Source organism: Monodon monoceros, unplaced genomic scaffold, assembly GCF_005190385.1.
Source record: "Monodon monoceros isolate NGI ecotype Baffin Bay Population unplaced genomic scaffold, NGI_Narwhal_1 Super_Scaffold_21, whole genome shotgun sequence".
Classification (NCBI taxonomy): domain Eukaryota; kingdom Metazoa; phylum Chordata; class Mammalia; order Artiodactyla; family Monodontidae; genus Monodon; species Monodon monoceros.
The window spans coordinates 1,692,514-1,711,576 of NW_021703778.1; the positions used below are offsets into that span (position 1 = coordinate 1,692,514).

A 19,063-nucleotide genomic window follows, 5' to 3' on the forward strand; every position below is an offset into this window, starting at 1 on the left:
GAAGCAACATTCCCACATTTGGAAAAGTACCAAGGAAAGAGAAAGGAAGAAGGATAAGGTGCTAAATCTTCTCCCTTTAATAAACCTCCATCAATAAATCGTAAAGTGGTCCATGTAGACCCTTGTATATTTCATCTCTGGCTGAAACTGAGGTGTCTGTTTCCATGTGCGTAGGGAATGGTTACCTCTTAGTATTCTATTTTTTGTTTTGTTTTGTTTTGTTTCATAGAGTTAAAATGGGAGTCCTAGAAATGCTTCACACTCTGTGGTTTCCATCCGGACGTCAATAGAGGGTTAATTTCTTTGCATGCCTGGTCCCCGGGAACATAGCATTTACTTGAAAGTAACCATGTAGAAAGGGTTAGAGAGCCTGCACTCACCCTTTCCCTGTACTGTGTACTCACTGCCCTTGGTTTTTCCCTGATGCTGGCTCTGAATGTTCACAAGTGACAGGAAACATTTAGGCTGGCCGATTTCGAAGTTCTCATTGGCGATACACTTAGTCTCAGGAATCAGGACAAAGCAGGGCTGTCTGATGTGGTCTCTCATTTTTGACAGGTTCTGCCTTCAACACGCCTGGGGATGAAGGCTGCTGGTACTTTGGCCCTGATGGGCTGCCTGATCACAGTCGTTGAACCCAAAATCTACACTCGCTGTAAACTGGCAAAAATATTTTCGAGGGCTGGCCTGGACAATTACCGGGGCTTTAGCCTTGGAAACTGTGAGATTTCTCCCTTCCTGTTCTTTTTCTTCCCTTGGACTCTCCCTTGGGATGTCAAAGGCCCCATCCACACTCACTTCTGTTTGCTCCAAGCCTGTCCATGCTCTGCCCCACCAGGGACGGCTGCTGGCTGTTCACATGTCCTCAACTGCTGCTCTCGGGGGCTTCTCTCCTCCTGCCTGCCCCTCTTGTCCTCACTCCTGGAGTCCTGTACGAATGACACCAGCAAGGGAAGGGGAAAACACCGCCATTCTTGCTGACAGTGTAGGGGGCAGATCTGACGTTTAGTCTACTCCAAACTCAGCCACTGACTATGTGTGCCACCCTGCCCATCCTGTGCCCCTCGGGTGCACTACCAGCCCTGACCCTCCCCAAGCTTTGTCGGGAGCAGAGCATGTTCCCTTAACCTGTATAAGGGAACTCTCCCCCTCAGAGCAGGGTTGGAGAAAAAAATGCATTTTTTTCCCTCACATTTCTGGCTTTTTCTCCCTCTAGGGATCTGCATGGCCTACTACGAGAGCCACTACAACACCACTGCTCAGACTGACCTGGAGGACGGGAGCACCGACTATGGCATTTTTAAGATAAACAGTTACACGTGGTGCAGACATGCGAAGCTGCAAGAGAAAAACCACTGTCGTGTGGCCTGCACAGGTATGCTTTTGACTCTACAAATATTATCCGTAGGGATAGACGGGAAAGTTGATCATGGAATATCCACCCACCTTCTGCTTTAACCAAAATTTGGAGTCCAGATGTGCAAGTAGGTCTGCACCAGGCTAATAAATTATTCAACAGTTCCCCAAGGTGACACTCATGATCCTGTGGCCTACTTGTCCAAAGATGACTTTTCCCTCCTAGGGTAGTTTTTATGAAGCCCACCACAAAAACAGGGGCCTGGATAAATGACCTTACTACCCTTTCATGCATAGAAAAGTTAAATATATTCATTAAGAAGGAAAAAGCTGTTCACCAACTGCTTTCCATAAGCAATTCACTCAATACATGCAGTTTATGCTTCTTTGTACAGAATGAGACAAATAAATTCACTTCACATAGCACTTCGTAAACAGCAGAAATGACGCTAGAATTCACTTCCAAGTCTTTTACTTCAATCACTTGAGAAATATATGTGTGCACAGAACTGAGCATAGCAGGACGCATCAGACACGAATTCTGGTGTTAGGGAAGAGAATATGTGCTTATACGAAGTTCGATAAATGACTGTAAACGGGTGTGGGCTTCCAAGGAAAGAGATATTATTAATAAAGTCATGGGAAGCTTTGTAGACATAATGATATTTTACCTAAGATTTGGAAGATAGGTAAGATTTGGATATTCAAAGATAGAGAAGTGTCATTCCAGGTAAGGAGAACAAAAAAGCAAAAATGTGCATGAAAAATAACAGGACATGTGGTTGTAAACGTTGATGACTACCTGACCGCAGAGCACCTTGGGACCCAGGCTAAGGAGCATACACTGATTTCTGCCTGCACTAGGAAATCAGAATAGGTCAGTTGATTCAACATTGCTTCAGAAAAATTAATATGCAAGCTGGGTGTGAGAGAGATTAAAGAAGAGATGATTTAAGTGAGAGATAAAAAGACCTGAATGATGGTCATGGCTGGTGGTATGGAGAAGAATATGCAAGGGACACTCAATGGTAGAAGGATGGAGTGAATAAGTGGTTGTCTTGTTTGCTCCCCCTCTAGAAGGTAAGTTCTGTGAGGGCAGGAGTTTTATCTGTTTTGATCACTGGTGTATCCTCAGTGCCTAGAATGGTCCCTGGCCATTGTTGGAGCTCAAGAAATATTCATTAACTAAACGAATGTAGGGAAAAGAGCAAGGGTGAAGACAAAGAGTGATAAAATTCCTTAGGAGCAGGAAATAAACTTTTATTTCTCTTGGACACATACAAGATAATCAGTACATAACTGTGAATGTATGAATGACGGAACACTATGTTAATTTACCTAATGAGTTGTCCTTACTCCTACAATGCTATGGAATGCTCGCTACCTCCTGACCAATTGTTGGTCAACCCTTAATTTAGAGTATTCTTTTGTTGAGCCAAAATCCATGTCCTTATAGCTTTATTCCATTAATGCTAGTTTTTCCTTCTGGATTTATTCAAAACAGATTTTCTCTATTTTATACACAGCAACTTATTAAATGTTTGAAAATAATTAGTAGGTATTTCTCATCTTCAATTCTTATCTCCGAGGCTCAAACATTCAGTACCTTCACTTTGTTACAGGTTTGACTTTTAAACTCCTTCCCTTCTTGGTCGCTCTCATTAGCATCTCCTATGAGCTTGCCAATAGAGTCTTCTAGTTAAACATGGTGGTTGGATGTGTATATTGTTAGAAGCTGGAAAGTGAGAGGACAAATGGTGACTAATTTAGCAATTAGAGAATTGCTAAATCCTGAATTTTAAACTGACCATGGGAAAGCCAAGAAGCAACCACAGGATCCCAAAAGGGCTCAGAAATTAGCAGCATCAGCTACTTCCGGAAACTGGAGTGAAGGCAGGTTGACAACAGGATGATCAGTTGGAAATCCAGTTAAGGAGCAGCTGATTCCCCTCCTGATTCCATTCATGTATTGACTGCTCCTCCTCAACCCTGGCAGGATACTGGGGCTCTCTCTCCTGGACAGGATAAGTAGAACATCTCTCAACTGAGAGACCTCGCCAACATTTGAGTGTGAGAGCTCCATACTAAACATGGAGTTAAGTTTCTGTAGTCCCAGTCACCTTCCTCCACTCCGATCCTGGAATGTTGGCAACCAGCCTAGCCTCTCCAGAAGAGAAGACCTTGTTCTGGGGAATCCAGCCAGATGGAAAGGAAGTAACTGAAGTGGGACTTGCCAGTGAACAAACTAGCTAGATCTCCCTACAGTGAGATGCACAGTTGAAAATCCCCACCTCTGTGTACAGAACTCCTAATCAGCTCTTTAGTGTCCCTCTCCTAAATAAGTGCAGATAACTGAGGGGCATTAGACTTCATAGGAGCGTCACTGACATGAAAGAATGAGACCACCACCACCACCACCACCAATAACAACAAAAACCAGATAAAAGTAACTTATTGAAAGCAGAGATTATGCTGGGAAATGAAAACTTCAAAAAGAAACTATCATTAGTATCTTTGATATGTTTACATTTATAGTGAATTTCTCATTGACAGCATATAATTGGGTGTTGCTTTTATAGCCAGTCCAACAACTTCTGCTTTTCAACAGTAATGTTTAGACCAGGGAACTTTTTCTGAAAGGGACAGATAATAAACAGTTTAGGTGTTGTGAGCCTTATAGTCTCTTTTGTAACTATTCAACTCTTCACGTAGCACAAAAGCAGTCACAGACAATACGTAAATGAATGGGCATGATTGTGTTCTAATAAAACTTTATTTACAAAAGCAGAGGGTGGGCCTGTGGGTCCTACATAGTTTGCTGAACCTTGATTTCGATAATTTATATTTAATGTAATTGCTGATATGATTACTTTAAAATCTACCATCTATTTGTGGGATCTATCCATCTATTCTTGATTTATTTTTCCTGCCTTCTTTTGGATTAATTGAATCTTTCCAGTATTCTCTCTTATTTCCACCACTGGCTTATTAGCTGTACTTCTGTTTTATTTTTAGTGGTTCCTCTAGGGTTTACAATATGCATCACATTTTACCTTCAAAAAACATTATACCACTTCACATATAATAGAGTTCACCCTTGATTTTCTCCGGCTCCCTGTAGATAATGTGTCCTTTTTCCTCTAGCCCCTTTTTACAATTTCCTCTTTGTCACCAATTTTCAGCAATTTGATCACAAATGTCTGTTTTTTGTGTGTGTTTATCTTACTTGATATTCGCTAACATTTTGGATCCCTGAGTGGATAATTTTTTAATTTCTCCTTCTAGGAGTCTAATAACACATGTGTTAGATCATTTAATGTTTTCCTATAGGTCACTGAGGCTCTTCATTTTTTTTTCAGCCTTTTTCACTTTCTTTGTTTTTTTCTTTTTCAATTGTTTCCACCACCCTCTGTTCAAGTCTCTGATCTTTCTTCTGAAGTGCCTCACCAGTTGAATGTTTCATTTCAGATAATGCATTTTTTCAGTGCTAGGTAATTATTTTATATCTTCCATTTCTCTCATTTGATTCATGTTTTCCTGTAAGTCCTTGATAGCAATAAACATATTTATAAGCACTGTTTTAAGTTTCTTGTCTGCTAATTCAATCAACTCTGTCACTTCTGGGTCTTCCCTTTGACTGATCTTTCTCCTGGTTATGGGTCACATTTCCATACCTCTTTGTACATGCGATCGCTTTTTGTTGGATACTAGACAGCGTGTGTATTACATTGTTGAGTGTCAGGGTTTTGTTGTCTTCCTTTAAGGATTATTGAAGTTCATCTTGGCAAGCAGTCAGTTCTGGCCAGGGATGCTCTAGAGCAGTCATTATGGGAGGATTAGTTCAGCCTTACTCTCAAAGTATTTTCCTTTTAGCCTCTCTTGAATATCCTGAGGTTCAGCAAAGTCTCTCTCCTCTGGCCAGTCAGAAATCACGTCTCCCAGCCCTGGCTGATCCCTGCAATTGTTGAGGTCCCTCGCAACACTTCTCTGACTAGTCTCATGGGGTTTTACCCTTGACATGCCCGGTTTGGTCTTCAGCCAAAGACTCGGTGACATCTCTCTGCAGAGCTCAGGTGTGCTCCTTTTGGTGACTCCTTCCTCTCAGGGAGCCTCTCGACAAATGCCAACTGTCTCAGCCTCTCATCTCTGTCTCCTCCACGTAGACTGCCATCTCCTGTCTGGGTTTTACCTTCAAGGTCTGGAAAGTGGCACTGGGAAGACAGTCACAGAGGTCACAAGGTGAGCCTCGTCTGGTTTCCATCTCTCAAGGATTCTGCATTCCCTGTTGTCTAATGCCTGAAAATCATGATCACATGTTTTGTCTAGTTGTCTAGTTGTTTACAGTAGGAGAGAAAATCTGCCGCTCACGGCCGTGCTTGACTTTACATGCAGTTTACTGATTGAGGATTGTCCAATGTTGTGCCAGTTAAGGAAGTCTGGGGTAAATGTATATCTGCAAGACAACCACGGATTCTCAGAAATTAAAATGTTAGATGGTTCGTGGTTAGAGGTGAAGGATCACTCATATCTGCTTTCTCGTCATCAAAAGCCTGGGATTTTTAGGGACAGCTTTAAAATAGAAAACAGGATGTTGGTTTTATACCCTAATCACCCTCTATGACCGGCCGCCCCCAGCCTCAGGCCAGAGAGGCTGTAATTAGGGACAATGTCATTCTGTCCCATGGATTACAGAAGTAGGGACATTCGTCATGGGAACCTAGAAACAAGCTAGCATTAGAGTGTGTGTGCAAGGTAGGTGACACCTCATGCGTGTACAGAATACATGCACCTCACGCCCACCCACTGAAGCTACGTGCTCTTGTTAGTACCAGACCAAACCATATTCCTCAGATTGCTGCCGGCCTTCGCAAACTATTTGGACATAATATTTGTTATATATACATATATAGAAATATAAACATATCTATGTATACACAAACTCACATACCTATAATAATATAATAGCAATCTTTATTTCCCTCCAATAACTTAGCCCTCATTAAAATAAGAGATGTTTAAGAAAACCATCATTGCCCCCTGTATCTAGGCTAGCCCACTTACATTAATCTCTATTTCTCATATCAGCCTGGTATCTGAGTTGGCCATTGTCACTTCAGAGAGTACGAGGAGATGTAAATTCTGGGTTAAGATAGTGGTATTTCCATTGGGGGCCAGGACTATGCTGGGGAGAGACAGACTTTGCAGTAGAACTCATCTCACCTGAAAAGAACGAGTTCTTTTTGTGTAGATTGTTGCTGTTTTCTTTTGTTGGATGGGAGAGAATAAATGATTCCATGGAACGATGCTTTGATGTTCAACCTAACCCTTTCCTTGTCTGTGTTTGACTGGACAGAATTGTCTACTTGAAGTAAATGGAGCAGAAGCCATTCTTGGCTCGGGCGCCGGTATATACCTGCTCTCTGGGCTCATTTCTGCCCCTCTGCTGCCCCTCTGTGGCAATTTCACTGGGTTTCTCACATCTCAGCCCCGTGCCAGGTTCTTTATTCCCCAGCCCCGACCTAGCTTAACACATTATCCTAAGGAAATTCAAACTCACGTCCAACTTGCACTTGCAAAACCTCTCAGTTGTGCAACAAACTGGGACATTGACAAACACTTTCCACCATCTGTACGACCTGGGCCTGCAGTACCTACGCCTCCCACCAAGCCGTGCACAGCATCTCCAGATGGGCAACCTGCCGCACCACAAACACGAGCTTTGTTCTCTGTGTACTGGCCCCAGGGCTGCGCCGAGGCAGGTCTAACAGCGTACCCTCTGCTTCTTCCCTACTCTGTGTAATCTGTGTCCTGCCATCCCTGGAGACCCCAGAGAACCCACTTCTCCTAGGAAACAGGCCCCAACCACGTTCAATCACAAACACCAGTGTCTCAAGCACTCATCAGGAATGTATGCACACGAAATAAAGTGTTTCTAAGTAATCTGAACTTGTATTAGATACCAAGCCCTTAAGTTTGGATAATAATTACTTGAAAAATTAATGAAGTATTTATACTTTTATTATCGACTTTGTTAGCAGACGGTGTTGCACAGGCGGGAACCTTGTTGCAGTAGCTCTGTTGGAAGGAAGTAGCCTTAGGTTTGAAGGCAGACTCGCTTACTGGGTGTATGACCTCAGTTTACAGGGATGATAATGGCTGTAGCCATGGTAATCCTGTAGTATGAGGGAGATAATGCATGAAGAGGCTTCATATGTGCTGGACATAGGGTACATTTTCCATAAAGGTCAACTAATAGCAATAGCTATTGTTATAAATAATTCTCTTCCCAGAAACAAGGCAAAAGACTTTTATAAGCTAATAAAGCTTTATTTGCTTTCCAGAAAAGTTGAATCCACTACACTTCCATCAGCAAGAACTCAGGAGTGCATATGTCATTGCACCCTTGTCAATATCGAGCGTTACCCAATTCCTACAAAATCTTTGCTCAGTTGTTAAATAGAAATTCTGTCAAATGGTTTGGGTTTTTGTGTCTTGGATTGGTGATTGTGGTGGGCGTGGATGTGGATTTCCCAGGTTCCCCTCAAAGGAAGGACATTTGGTCCCAGCTGCATTTGTGTGATTTGCACACTCTCTACTAGCACCTGCTCGGGTGTCAAGAGCTGCATCCCCTAAGGTTCTGCCCCTGTGGGCAGCCCAAACCCGGGGAGTGAGTGCAGCAGGGGTATAAAAACTGGGCCTCAGAGGGGTCCAACCTGGGCAACTCTGATGGGCAACATTCACCACAGGCTCAAGGTCAGGGGGTGAGGTTTGATGGGCCTAGATCACAGCTATGGTCTCCGCCTGCCCAGCCCTGCTTCTGCCCATTTCTTCTACAGGCGTGGATCCCTAATAAATACCTTGCACTCCAAACCCATCTCAGCAACTGCTTCTGGAGAAACCAACTTGCAACAGAAATGATGTTGGACTTTTTTTTGTTTATTTGACTTTTTCTGTCGTGTTTGTGTTGAGAAGGATTTTGAGGCCACTTCTGGTGAAGCAATATCAATGAACACATTTTCAGTTGAAAGATTTGTTACATCTGAAAGCCATAGAAAAAGTAACAAAGGCAAAGATTGATGTATTTGACATAAAACTTAAAAATTTCTGCATGTGAAAAACACCTTGGGTAAAAAGAAAATTATTGCACAAACCAGAAAGTTACAATAGACAAAAGTTTAATAATTATCTATAAAGAGATGTTCCATGTCAAATTAACACAAGTAAAGAAAACACTGTACTGACCTCTCTCACTTGTGTGTTTCTTTAGGACATAAAAAACATTTTCCTGTTGTGTTTTCCCTAAACACATTTCCAAAAACCTTTCAGGGCTGGTCCATTCCTCTGAAACATCAAGGAGTCTGAAACTTTAAGATATGGATGGTCTAGAAACAAAAACAGTTCTTTGATTTGTGAAGAAGTGTAACAAAAATAAGGATATGGCTCATGGTTCTTCCAACCCGCCTGCTCCAAAAGCAGTGAGAAAAGTGAAGAAAATCTGATTCGGGCCTCCCCAGCTCCAACAATAAAATCTCAGCTAACCCTCTACTCTCTCTTACAGACTTGATCACTGACGACCTCACAGATGCAATTATCTGTGCCAAGAAAATTGTTAAAGAGACAGATGGGATGAACTACTGGTAAGAGTCTTTCCTTGGGAGACAAACTGATGTGGGTGGAACCTACAGTGTGTCTGTCCGTCACCGCTGCAAGGGATGGAGACAAGTTCACCTCTGCAGAGTGGTCCAGTGATTTTCATGTGACTTAGTCTATATCCTCCTCTCTTAGGGTGTGGGTGTGCAGTGAACCTGGTAGAAGGGATTAGTATATGGGGAGGAGAGGTGGTAAGGAGTCAGAATAATTTGCAATTGCTTTCAATGTCAAGGTATTCCAAGCAATGAAGAGAGAGGTGCTTTCTCATGTGAATTGGAGAGCATCCGTGAAGACAACACACCAGAGGAAAAAGCTCGAGTTTGCTCTAGATTTGGATAAGGTTTTGGAAGTCTATGGCAGGGAGAGGAAAATGACCATGTCAGTTGCATGAGAAATGGACAGGAAACTTCCCCAGGTTGTGCATGAGACATGGCTAAGCTGGCGCCCACGGTCATCTCTGCGGCTGTGTTTCTTGTGTTGTTAATCAGGTCACTCACTTGGGGATCCCAAATTTTCAGAGATGTGGATGTTTAACAAAATGACCCATCCTTATAAAAGTTGCTTACTTGTTGCCGAGGCTAATATGGGCTCTAGGAAAAAACTAGGGAGAGGAAAGTCTTAACAAGGCAAAAAGATAGAGTCCTTGGATCTCAGTAGCAAATGACACTGAACCCTGGGCACCACGGGTTACATGGGTTAATTGTCTATGGTGTTTGAACCTCAGAATATTTGGATTGTCATGCTTTTCTCTGTTGTTCCTGCTTCCCTCTCCTCCTTAGGCAAGGCTGGAAGAAGCATTGTGAGGGCAAAGACCTGTCTGGGTGGAAAAAGGGATGTGAGGTTTCATGAACTGGACTGGCACCAAGGATGCTTCACAACAGCCCCCTAGGATTTGTAAGAACAGTCGTGTCATCTTGTCTCCCTTCCTCCTAATAGTCCTTCTAGAGTTGGAGAGGGAAAGTTAAGCTATATTTTTAAGGAAATAAATAGTTCCATTTAAATGTCTTGACTTTACCCTGACTAAATTTCAATGATGTCGTAATAGCACATGGTTAAGACTTGAAAAGTAACCTACAAAATGTTCTAGCCCTGGAAGGAACAAGCTTCTCTTCTTTACTGTAATAAGTCCTGATTCCTGTGGCCCTGAAATGGCTGCTTATTTTAAAAATACGATTCCCAGGTCAAGGAGAACGCTGGAGGAATGACCATAGTTTGCTGACCTCTGTCCTGGAGCAGTAAGCCCTTCTTCTCCTGGTCATCGGATGAATAGCCCTTCCTCAGCTCATCTCTGCCAGAGAGAATGTTCCTGATTCCTCCAGGCAGTTATGATGGGTATTCTAATGGGACCAAATAGATGAAGTTGCAGCTCTTAGCCCCAGGGTTCCCCATGTTACTCCAACATCCATTTAAATTAAACCTATCAAAAACCACACTTACATCCTCATGACAAAATTGTTTCCAGACTTAGACCTACAGATTTCATTAGTTTGCTCGGAAACTGGCCTGACTAAAGATATTTCATTAGCTGGAACAGTGGGCTGAGGAGTTCAGATCCCCAGAGATATTCCCAGGATGCCCTCTGCTCCATGCAGGGGTGGCTCCTCTACAGCACAGCTCCACTCTGCTGAGTTTTGCCTTGTCCATTCTCCATCCTGCTAGGGTTAGAAGTGGTTGGGCCTGTGTTGTTGGAACTTTAGGGTCAGGTTGAACGCAATCTGACTGTGAGAATGCACCGAACTGAGGTTTGTTGGAAAAACTGTTATGCCTGCAAATAAGTTGCCCACTTAGAAGAAAGTCCCCACGAGTCAGACTGATGGTTTCGTCATAGCACCTAAATAACCCATAAACACTCTCTAGTGGCCAGCTGCCTCGGTTTACTGTTGGCTCATTCCGCATCCACTGGCTTTACTTGCAGACATAGCCTTTAAAAGCAGAACGCTACTTTCCAAAAGAATATAAACGTTTTATATATGCCTAAACAAACGTAATCCTGTGACAATTTAACAGGCATTACAAAGCACGGAAAAAAAAAAAACTTTCAAAACTTCTGATGTAAGAATCAAAAAATAATTACTTAAGATGGCTGAAGAAAATCTGAGAATTTTAGTGTCCATTACACTGTACTAAATCAACAATCAGTGCTTGTAGAGGTCCATAAATATGTATTTTTCATTATTATTGTCTTGTCATTCATCCACCTTACAGTCTCCATTCTTAGTCAAACCTGCATCTTTAAAACCAGTGGTACCATGTTAATGACATAGGTGGGCATGGGTCCCGGTGCCAGCTATTCAAAGACTAGGGGAAAATTTTTTAACAAAACAAAAATCCAAATCCAAAAAGTTCCAAGGTGAAGGGAAGCTAGCTGGCTCCACAATTTGATGGATCTTTTTGCAAAACTCATAAATGTTCTAAGCATGCAATCTTACTATCTCTCTTCCCAAGTGTTTCATTTATTATTTCCATACATAATAATTTAGGATAAAAAATGCATTATCCTGGATAGTTTTCCACAATCAATACCCTCTTAAATTCAAGGGGAAAATATTACTCCTATTCCTGAGTTATCTTTATTTATTAAAATAAACTAGATTTACATTCGCTTATACAGTTTCCAAGACATTTGGAAACAGATTTTCAATTTCTCCTCACAACAACATTATCAGCTCCTTACCAGAAGCAATGAGCACACAGCGGTGTAGATACTGGGGTGTAGAGCTGCTTATGGGGGTACATTCTTTCTTTGGGGACTCAGCTCTGCCTGAGTCTTGGGACTTCCCTCCACTAGGATCTGTCCCTTTGCTTCCCAGCTGGTTCCCTGTTGTTACTCAGCACTGTCTGTCTGGTCCATCACTTTTTCTTGATGCACCCTGAACCCAATATACCATTTGCCCTTGGGTGTCTTTGGTCCCGGTTTTCCCAAAAAAACCAGGGAGATTGTACCATTTCCCTGTCACCTATTCAAGCCCCACCCAGACCGCATGAGGCCTCTCTGCTCCTCCAGCCTCCTAATGGTCTCCTCTATGGTCTTCCCTAATGGCTCAGTGTGGACTATTTAATGTAGGTGTGAACCATGCAATGAGGTCATCAAGCATTGGTGATCTCCCCTGGTTCGTAAGCTCCTTGCGGCCTGGATCATGTGTTTTACTTCTATATCCTCCACAATCCTTTTTGCAGCGCTAAGCACATAATATTTGAGATTTGAAAATGTTTGATATTGATTTTTGGTACTCCTGGACACATGCAGAATCATGGAAAAACTAGGAATAAGATCTTGCCTTTACAACATTTTAATTTTCAAATCAGGCTCACATCCATTATTCCAAATGCTCTCACAAACATCTTGGGACATAGAGTGTAACATAATCTTCATTTTATGCAGAAGCCATTGAGATATGGGAAGGGTGACTGTTTTCCCAAGGCTCACAGTGCCACAGCGAGGAAGCCAGGGGCCATGCCACCCTAGAAGAATCTTCAGAACCCAGTGCAAGAACAGTGTCCTAGTCCCTTTAGGGACAAGCTGTCCTGAGCCTCTCCTCTGTGTTCAATACAGCTACTTCCTTGAGTACCCTGCTGACCTAAAACAATAAAACAGTTATTTTACCAACAAAGTGGGTTTATTTGGGAACAGCAAGGAATTGCTCTTTAGAACATGCAGTCTATGGTGAACCAAAGTCAGGTCCAGAGAAGAAAAGAAAGGAGCATTCTTTTATAGAGGAGAAGGGGGAGCTGGGAAAGGTTGTTATAAACAAAGAGTCCACTGGAGGAAACGCCAATGTGTGAAGTGTGGTGGCTTTTCATTGTCTGAGTTGTGACAGTCTCTCATTGGCTGGCCTGTTGCTGGGCGGAGAGAAATTCTTCCTTCCTTGTGCTGGGTGATAAAGTAGTAACTTTCCTGCTGGAGATGTAATTGACATGGAGTGGGAGGGCACTAGAGCGTCCCCTTCCGGCCTCCCAACTGCATTTTAAATGAGGTTTCTGTTTTCACAACCCCAAATACAGCACAAACTCTAGCCAGCCCCTGAAAGATCTATGAGAAAAGGGTAGGAAATGCTCTCCCACCAAATTTAATGTCTTCAAGGTGAATTTTTCCAGTAAAGACTTCATTAGGAGGCTTAGAAAGATTTCCTGTGTCCTCCCAAAATGGAAGGAAAATGCTCTGGATTTCTAAAATGTGAAGAAATAAACATGTATTACTTCTTCCAACTAGAAGAATAATTACATTTTTTAATCAAAAAAATCTAAAACAAGAAAATCATTTCTTCCAGCATAAGCCAAGTGGCCACTACAGCCCACGCTCTTTGGGTTGTTCTGCCAGGGTCTTCTGGCCTTGCATTTCCTCAGCAGTGGCCTGAGAAAGCACTACAGACGTTACTGTCATCCAGGGCAGCTGCTCCACAGACTGTCAAGCCACTAGCAGTTCTTGATAGGCTATGATGTCCTGGACGGAGATTCACACAACCAGCTTCCAAAGGAGCCGATGCCTAGGAGAGCTGGGGATCCAGGGGGAACCCCAACTGTAGCAGAGAATTTGGACCACAGTGGGCTTCCTTTAGGGCCCCCGAGGCACCTACATGGTACTGTGACTTGGATAGGTGACCCTCTCTTTCCCTCATTTTCTTTCCGTCTCATGTCTGGTTAGTTCTACAGTTCAGAAGAGTAGGAAAAGGAGGCACATGCAAACTGTCTAAATCACAGAGACACAAGCCCATCTGTTTAAGTTGGTCCTCCTCTAACAGCAGAAAGAGGGGGAAACGGAAGATCAGGTAGTAATGAACAATCTCCCTGGAGAGGGGAAAGGCGAAGAACGACAAAGAATATATTTTCTTACACTAGGCTGCAACTTGAAGCACGACAATGGGTTGTGCTTACTTGACAACACAAATGCATGGTGTTCCCCTTTTCTTGGTTTTGGTACTTTTATTGGGTGGGCTCTGATTTTAACAGTACATATTCATTGTGGAACATATAGAAACTATTCTTCAAAACCATAAAAATATTCTCCCCGTTCATTGATAAATGCTGTTAATACTTTTGGTCTTCCTTCCATTTTTTTTCTATTTTTTATAAAGTTGGAATTACGGAGTTTTAATTTTGTAGCCTGCTGTTTTCACTTAATATACTGCAAGATTTTCCCCAATTAATATTTTCTAAAATATATGTGATCCATGAGAACAGCACCATAGTTACTGTGCTGTCCCATAATTCATTTTCTCTTTCCCCTATTATTGCATATTTGGGTTAATAACCAGGAGTGTTTTTAGGTCTGGACTCTAGGCCAGTTTTTGCAAAAAGGGGTCTTTCTTTTCCCAGTGCTTTTATTCTCCTCCACACTTCACCAAAAGCCCTCAATCCGTAATTTTATGGGGTCCATGTTTCCACAGACTCCTTCGCTGCTTTGGGGATGACTTCAACAGAGACAAAAAGGTGATATCGGTCACATTTTCCAAACAATTAAGATCTGCCATTTGGTCCGACATTGAGAGAAAAGACTCAGAGCGGGAACTGTTCTGAAAAACCCAACCCCCATGGTTACCATGCCGTTCCACCTCCTGTGAAATGGGAATAATATTTGCCACGCACAGCTGTGGTAACGATTTAGCAACAATGTCAGAAGCACTAGTGGCACAGACCAGACTTTTAATAAAAATCGGTTACTATTACTCTATTTCTACATTATTCTTTCTCCAGTATGTTGAACAGGCGATTTCTAACAGGGACTGCCTACAGCAGATCGAGCTACATTTGGTGTGAAATAATGGCATTTCCTGGAGGGAAAGGGGGAGATCTTGCCTGAAAGAAACCGCGGGTGAAACCGAGGCCGAGTGTGTTTCACTAGGTCCGTGCTGAGCCGCTGAGATTTCCAAGCCACAGGGTAAAAAGTTAAGGTCATCTCTAGGCTTCTCCACCCGCTACCACGCTCCCACTGGCAACATAATTCTTAGGGCGAGGAAGAAAAAATAAATCTAGAGTTGCCTTGAAAAGCATTCATGCAAAATACAGGCAGGATTCATAAGTAATCGGACTTCTGCATCGGTTTTCAAAACAGTGTCCTGTTACCAGCTAGAGCAAACGGAGCCCTTTCAGCCCCGGGAACTGACAGGCGGTGCAGAGGGCAGACTGGAAAAGATTAAATATTTGTGCAGAGCGCCGCACACCCCTTCACAAAGGGCCGCCTTCGTCGGGGAGAAAAGGAAATGCGAATCGGGGGAAAGGGATGCAAGAACTGAGAAGAGAGCCTTATCTCCGCGGAGCAGGGGCTGCCTCGGGAGGAGGAGGTGGCCAAGTGGAGAGCGGAGAACGAGCTGCGCCGTTGCAGCCTTTGGGCGCTGCGGAGGCTGCACTTTTGACCCTGGCAGTGGAGGCAGGCCAAAGGGCTCCGGTGGGGGGGACGGACACAGGATGGGGAGAGTCCTGCACTTGCCAGGCTGTGATGGCAGAGAGGCCAGAGAGAGGCGCCCTGGGAGAATCCCGCGGGCTCGGCAGCGCGGCCTTAACTCCTAGGGGCCGGAGAAGGAAGGGAGGCTGAGACGGAGGCCCGCAGAGCGAACTGTCTAAATCGGCAAAAGACGTCCAAAGCGAAAGACCAGGAAAGGGAGGTTTTTGAAAATTGTTGAAAGTTGCAATTTTCAACTCCGCTGACAGTCTATCAAAGCCGGCGTCCGCCTCTGAGACATTTTAGTGGCTGCCAGGAACTTGGAATTAAAAAAAGAAAAAGAAGAAGAAGAAGGAAAGAGAAACCTCACACAATAATGTTCTGTGCAGGCAGTAGGGAGATGGCTGATAAGATGAGACTCTTTCAGGAGTTGGGATTTTTCCGTGGACTTTGGAACTCCATCTGGCCCTACCAGGAGGACTAACACAGGATGCTTTGCAGAAAAAGCAGCCCCGGGGAGGCCCTTTGAATCCAGCTCCAATGACCCGCTTGAGGAAGAGGAGGGGGCTCCCGAGGGGGAAGGACAGCCCGTGGTCCCGGGGGCGGCTTAGGCCTGGTCCTCAACCCTCGCTGAACAGGAGCGTCACTGGGAGGGTGTTTTTAATGCCGATGCCCGACTCACTTGTGTTAAATCAGGCTCCCTGAAGGTGGGTGTTTTTTTAATTCCCCGTTAATTCTGATGTGAGGTCAAGGCCATGAACCCCCAGGGAGAGACTTAAAGGGACCCTGCTGGGGGCAGGCCTTCCTTGGGCTCTTGCACCCGAGTCTCCTCACTGGGGAAGAGCATCACGTGCCCCCCACCTTCCCAGCTGCATCTTGGGTCCTCAGGAGGCCTTCCCCTCGGAAGGCGTAGAGGCAGTCTCTGGATCTGAGCTTAACCCCGTCATCCAAGCAGACGGGGGAGACGGAAGCTAAAGTTTTGGTCATGAGCGCGCTGTAGTGTATACAGAAGTAGAAATACAATGCTGTACCCGTGAAAATTATATAATGTTATAAACCAAGTTTACCTCTTTTAAAAAATAATTTAAAAAAAAAGCACAGGGGGAAAAGGGATAGAAATCATACATAAATTATGGTTACCAAAGGGGAAAGGGGGGGGAGGGATAAATTAGAAGCGTGGGACTGACAGATACACACTCCTATATATAAATAGATAACCAACAAGGACCCACTGTAGAGCACAGGGAACTGTATTCAATACCCTGTAATAACCTATAATGGAAAAGAATCTGAAGAAGAATAGAGATGTATATGTGTAACTGAATCACTGCTGTACACCTGAAACTAGCACAACCTTGTCAATCAACTATACTCCAATTAAAAAGAAAATTCCTCATCTATTGTAAGTAGCATCCAAAATACAGGTATTCCTTGTGCCTGGCCCTGTGCTAAGTGCCACATGAAACAACTGATGTGGACCCATCTCTCCCTCTGCAAGGCTGCTGAGATGATGTGCCAGCCCCCCGTCTCCTTCTGAATTCCCGTCCAGCTGCCTTCTGAACTCACACCTGGATGCCTAAGTCCATGGTTCCCAGCCCTGACTGCCATGGGACTCACCCGGAGCTTTTAGAAAGTACTCGTGCCTGCTGCCCCCCGTCCCCCCGCCCCTGGACACCTATTTACTTCATCTGCAAAGGGCATCGGAATTTATTTACAAACCTGTACCTCTGATGGGCAGCCTGGCTGGGATGCTGCAGGAGGGGACAGAGGGGGAGAGAGCAAAGCTGGTTCCACTGCACTCCATGTGCCCACTGGGGGCACGTACTAAGCGCCTCACTCCCAGCTGCAGGGGAAGCGAAATTGAGTGGGTTTAGAAGCTGCTTAAAGTTTAATAATCCAAAATACAGAGCGCCTTTAGCGCTGTGTAACAGGAAGAAGGCCAGCTGGGGAAGGAGGGGTCTGGGGTTAGGTCCTGCTTACGCCGAGGCTCCCATTCCCTGGAGCCCACCTGCTGCGTGGAGGTGACGGGCACAGCCTACCGGGCTGGGCAGACCTCAGCCCCAGACCCATCTCTGCAGCGGAGTGAGTAACTTAGGTCCTCCTAGCCTCTGTCTGAGCTTCAATCCTACCGTAGTGTTACCCATGGGCTGTGATGGGCACTGAAGTGCCTCACAGGAATTCTAGCACACAGCAAGTGCCCAATGAGTGTTTACCATTATTATTACGAGTTAGCCAGCAGACCTCCCAGAACCATCGTGAGGATGGATGCAGAAATGTCTGCGCAGCCTTCAAGGGACTGCAAAGCGCCATCAGCGGGCGTTACTGTCACTGACCTCCTGGCTTTAATCAGGCTGAGGCCAAGACACAAGTTGGGTCGATTCCAGAGTTCCTGGGAGCAGAATGTGGGGTTTCTTACTCTCTCTCCTCAGTACTTCCAGAAGGGTCTTTTGAGTCTAAACTTTAGAGGGGCCTGGAACAGCCCCATTCTAGTCCAATGGTGACCACAGTCAGGTTGACCAAGCAGTCTCGTAATGGTTTATAGTTACTTTCTCACATGAGGCTGAGTGAACACCAAGCTCTTGGGGCCTGGGCGAAGCCTGCAGACAAAGCAGCCACAATGATTGGACCCAAGTGGTCAAATTAGGGGAAAAAAATCAGGTGAGCACTACTTCATCCTGGATATTTATTCATTTACTTATTGAAGTATAGTGGATTTTCAATGGCTAGTTAAAACGCTCCTACAGTAGGTCTTAGAAGAGTTTAGAGAGATCTGAAATGCTTAGGCAGTATAGCTCAGAAACTGTGGAAAATTTCCAAACTTTCTTTTTTGTGTTTTTTACTATGAGAGCTGCCAGATGTACCCTGAAAAAGCTACTGAGTTCCCTAACTTTCTGGACATGGGTGAATAGAATAATCCAGGGCATGTAGCGCCAGGATTATTTACAAAGGCCATCTGTCCATTTGATCTGACATTGTTTTCATCCAGTTAGAGAAGTTTTGCTGTAGCTAACGGCATAGCATATGGTTTGTACCCACTAACTCAGGCATGCGAGGAGTAACCTGCTACATGTTTGAACAAAGAAAAGGAAAGAGGAAGGGAGAAAAACATCAACTAAATTCTCAAAATGTCCTGCCACACTGAACATAAAGTGTTTGGTGCATAGGGTCATGGTTTGCTAGCTGAACCATCAGTGTTTCGTATGTAGTAGATTCATGGGTATTGCTGAGAATAATAATAATAACAATGTTACCGAATCCAAGCTCATACTCTTCCACTCGACAGGCCAATAAATCAAGAGACAAGTTGTTGGGGGAATGCATAGCAACTTTCTTCGGAAAGTCAGCAGACTGAGAAGATGGGGGACTAGTGTCCCAAAGACCCATCTTACCGGAGTTAGAATTCAGGCTTCTCTTATACTAAAAGGGGACAGGGTGTGGCTGCTTGTTGCAAACTTCCTGGTGCCGGAATCCTTTGTTCCTGCAGCTGTCCACGTAGGTCAGGTCACGATGTTCCTATAAACCTCCAACAAGACAAATGTTATTCTCTGTTCTGCAACTTTTTATCTCTATACAAGTGGAAAATGTTATACCTTTAAAGGTCAGAGCCTTGAGAATGAGCTATGCTATATATTTCAGGCTAAAGGAAGCATTCTTAACTTGTAGCAAAAGCAATAGAATACC

At 44.1% G+C, this 19,063-nt stretch overlaps 1 protein-coding gene across 1 annotated transcript; it reads left to right on the forward strand.

Moving 5' to 3' along the window:
• The first annotated feature begins 581 nt into the window (after positions 1-581).
• LOC114905209 (lysozyme-like protein 1) lies at positions 582-9,925 on the forward strand. Its single transcript, XM_029239777.1, has 4 exons — positions 582-721; positions 1,217-1,375; positions 8,915-8,993; positions 9,786-9,925. The coding sequence occupies exons 1-4, from the start codon at positions 583-585 to the stop codon at positions 9,853-9,855; spliced, it is 447 nt and encodes a 148-aa protein (XP_029095610.1). The 5' UTR covers position 582; the 3' UTR covers positions 9,856-9,925.
• Positions 9,926-19,063: the final 9,138 nt, after the last annotated feature.

Excerpts from the sequence above, each read along its gene's own strand:
- LOC114905209 (XM_029239777.1), top strand. The coding sequence starts at position 583 with ATGAAGGCTGCTGGTACTTTGGCCCTGATGGGCTGCCTGATCACAGTC. Across the intron at positions 1,376-8,914 it reads CTGTCGTGTGGCCTGCACAG|ACTTGATCACTGACGACCTC; the intron begins GTATGCTTTTGA and ends TCTCTCTTACAG. Across the intron at positions 8,994-9,785 it reads ACAGATGGGATGAACTACTG|GCAAGGCTGGAAGAAGCATT; the intron begins GTAAGAGTCTTT and ends TCTCCTCCTTAG.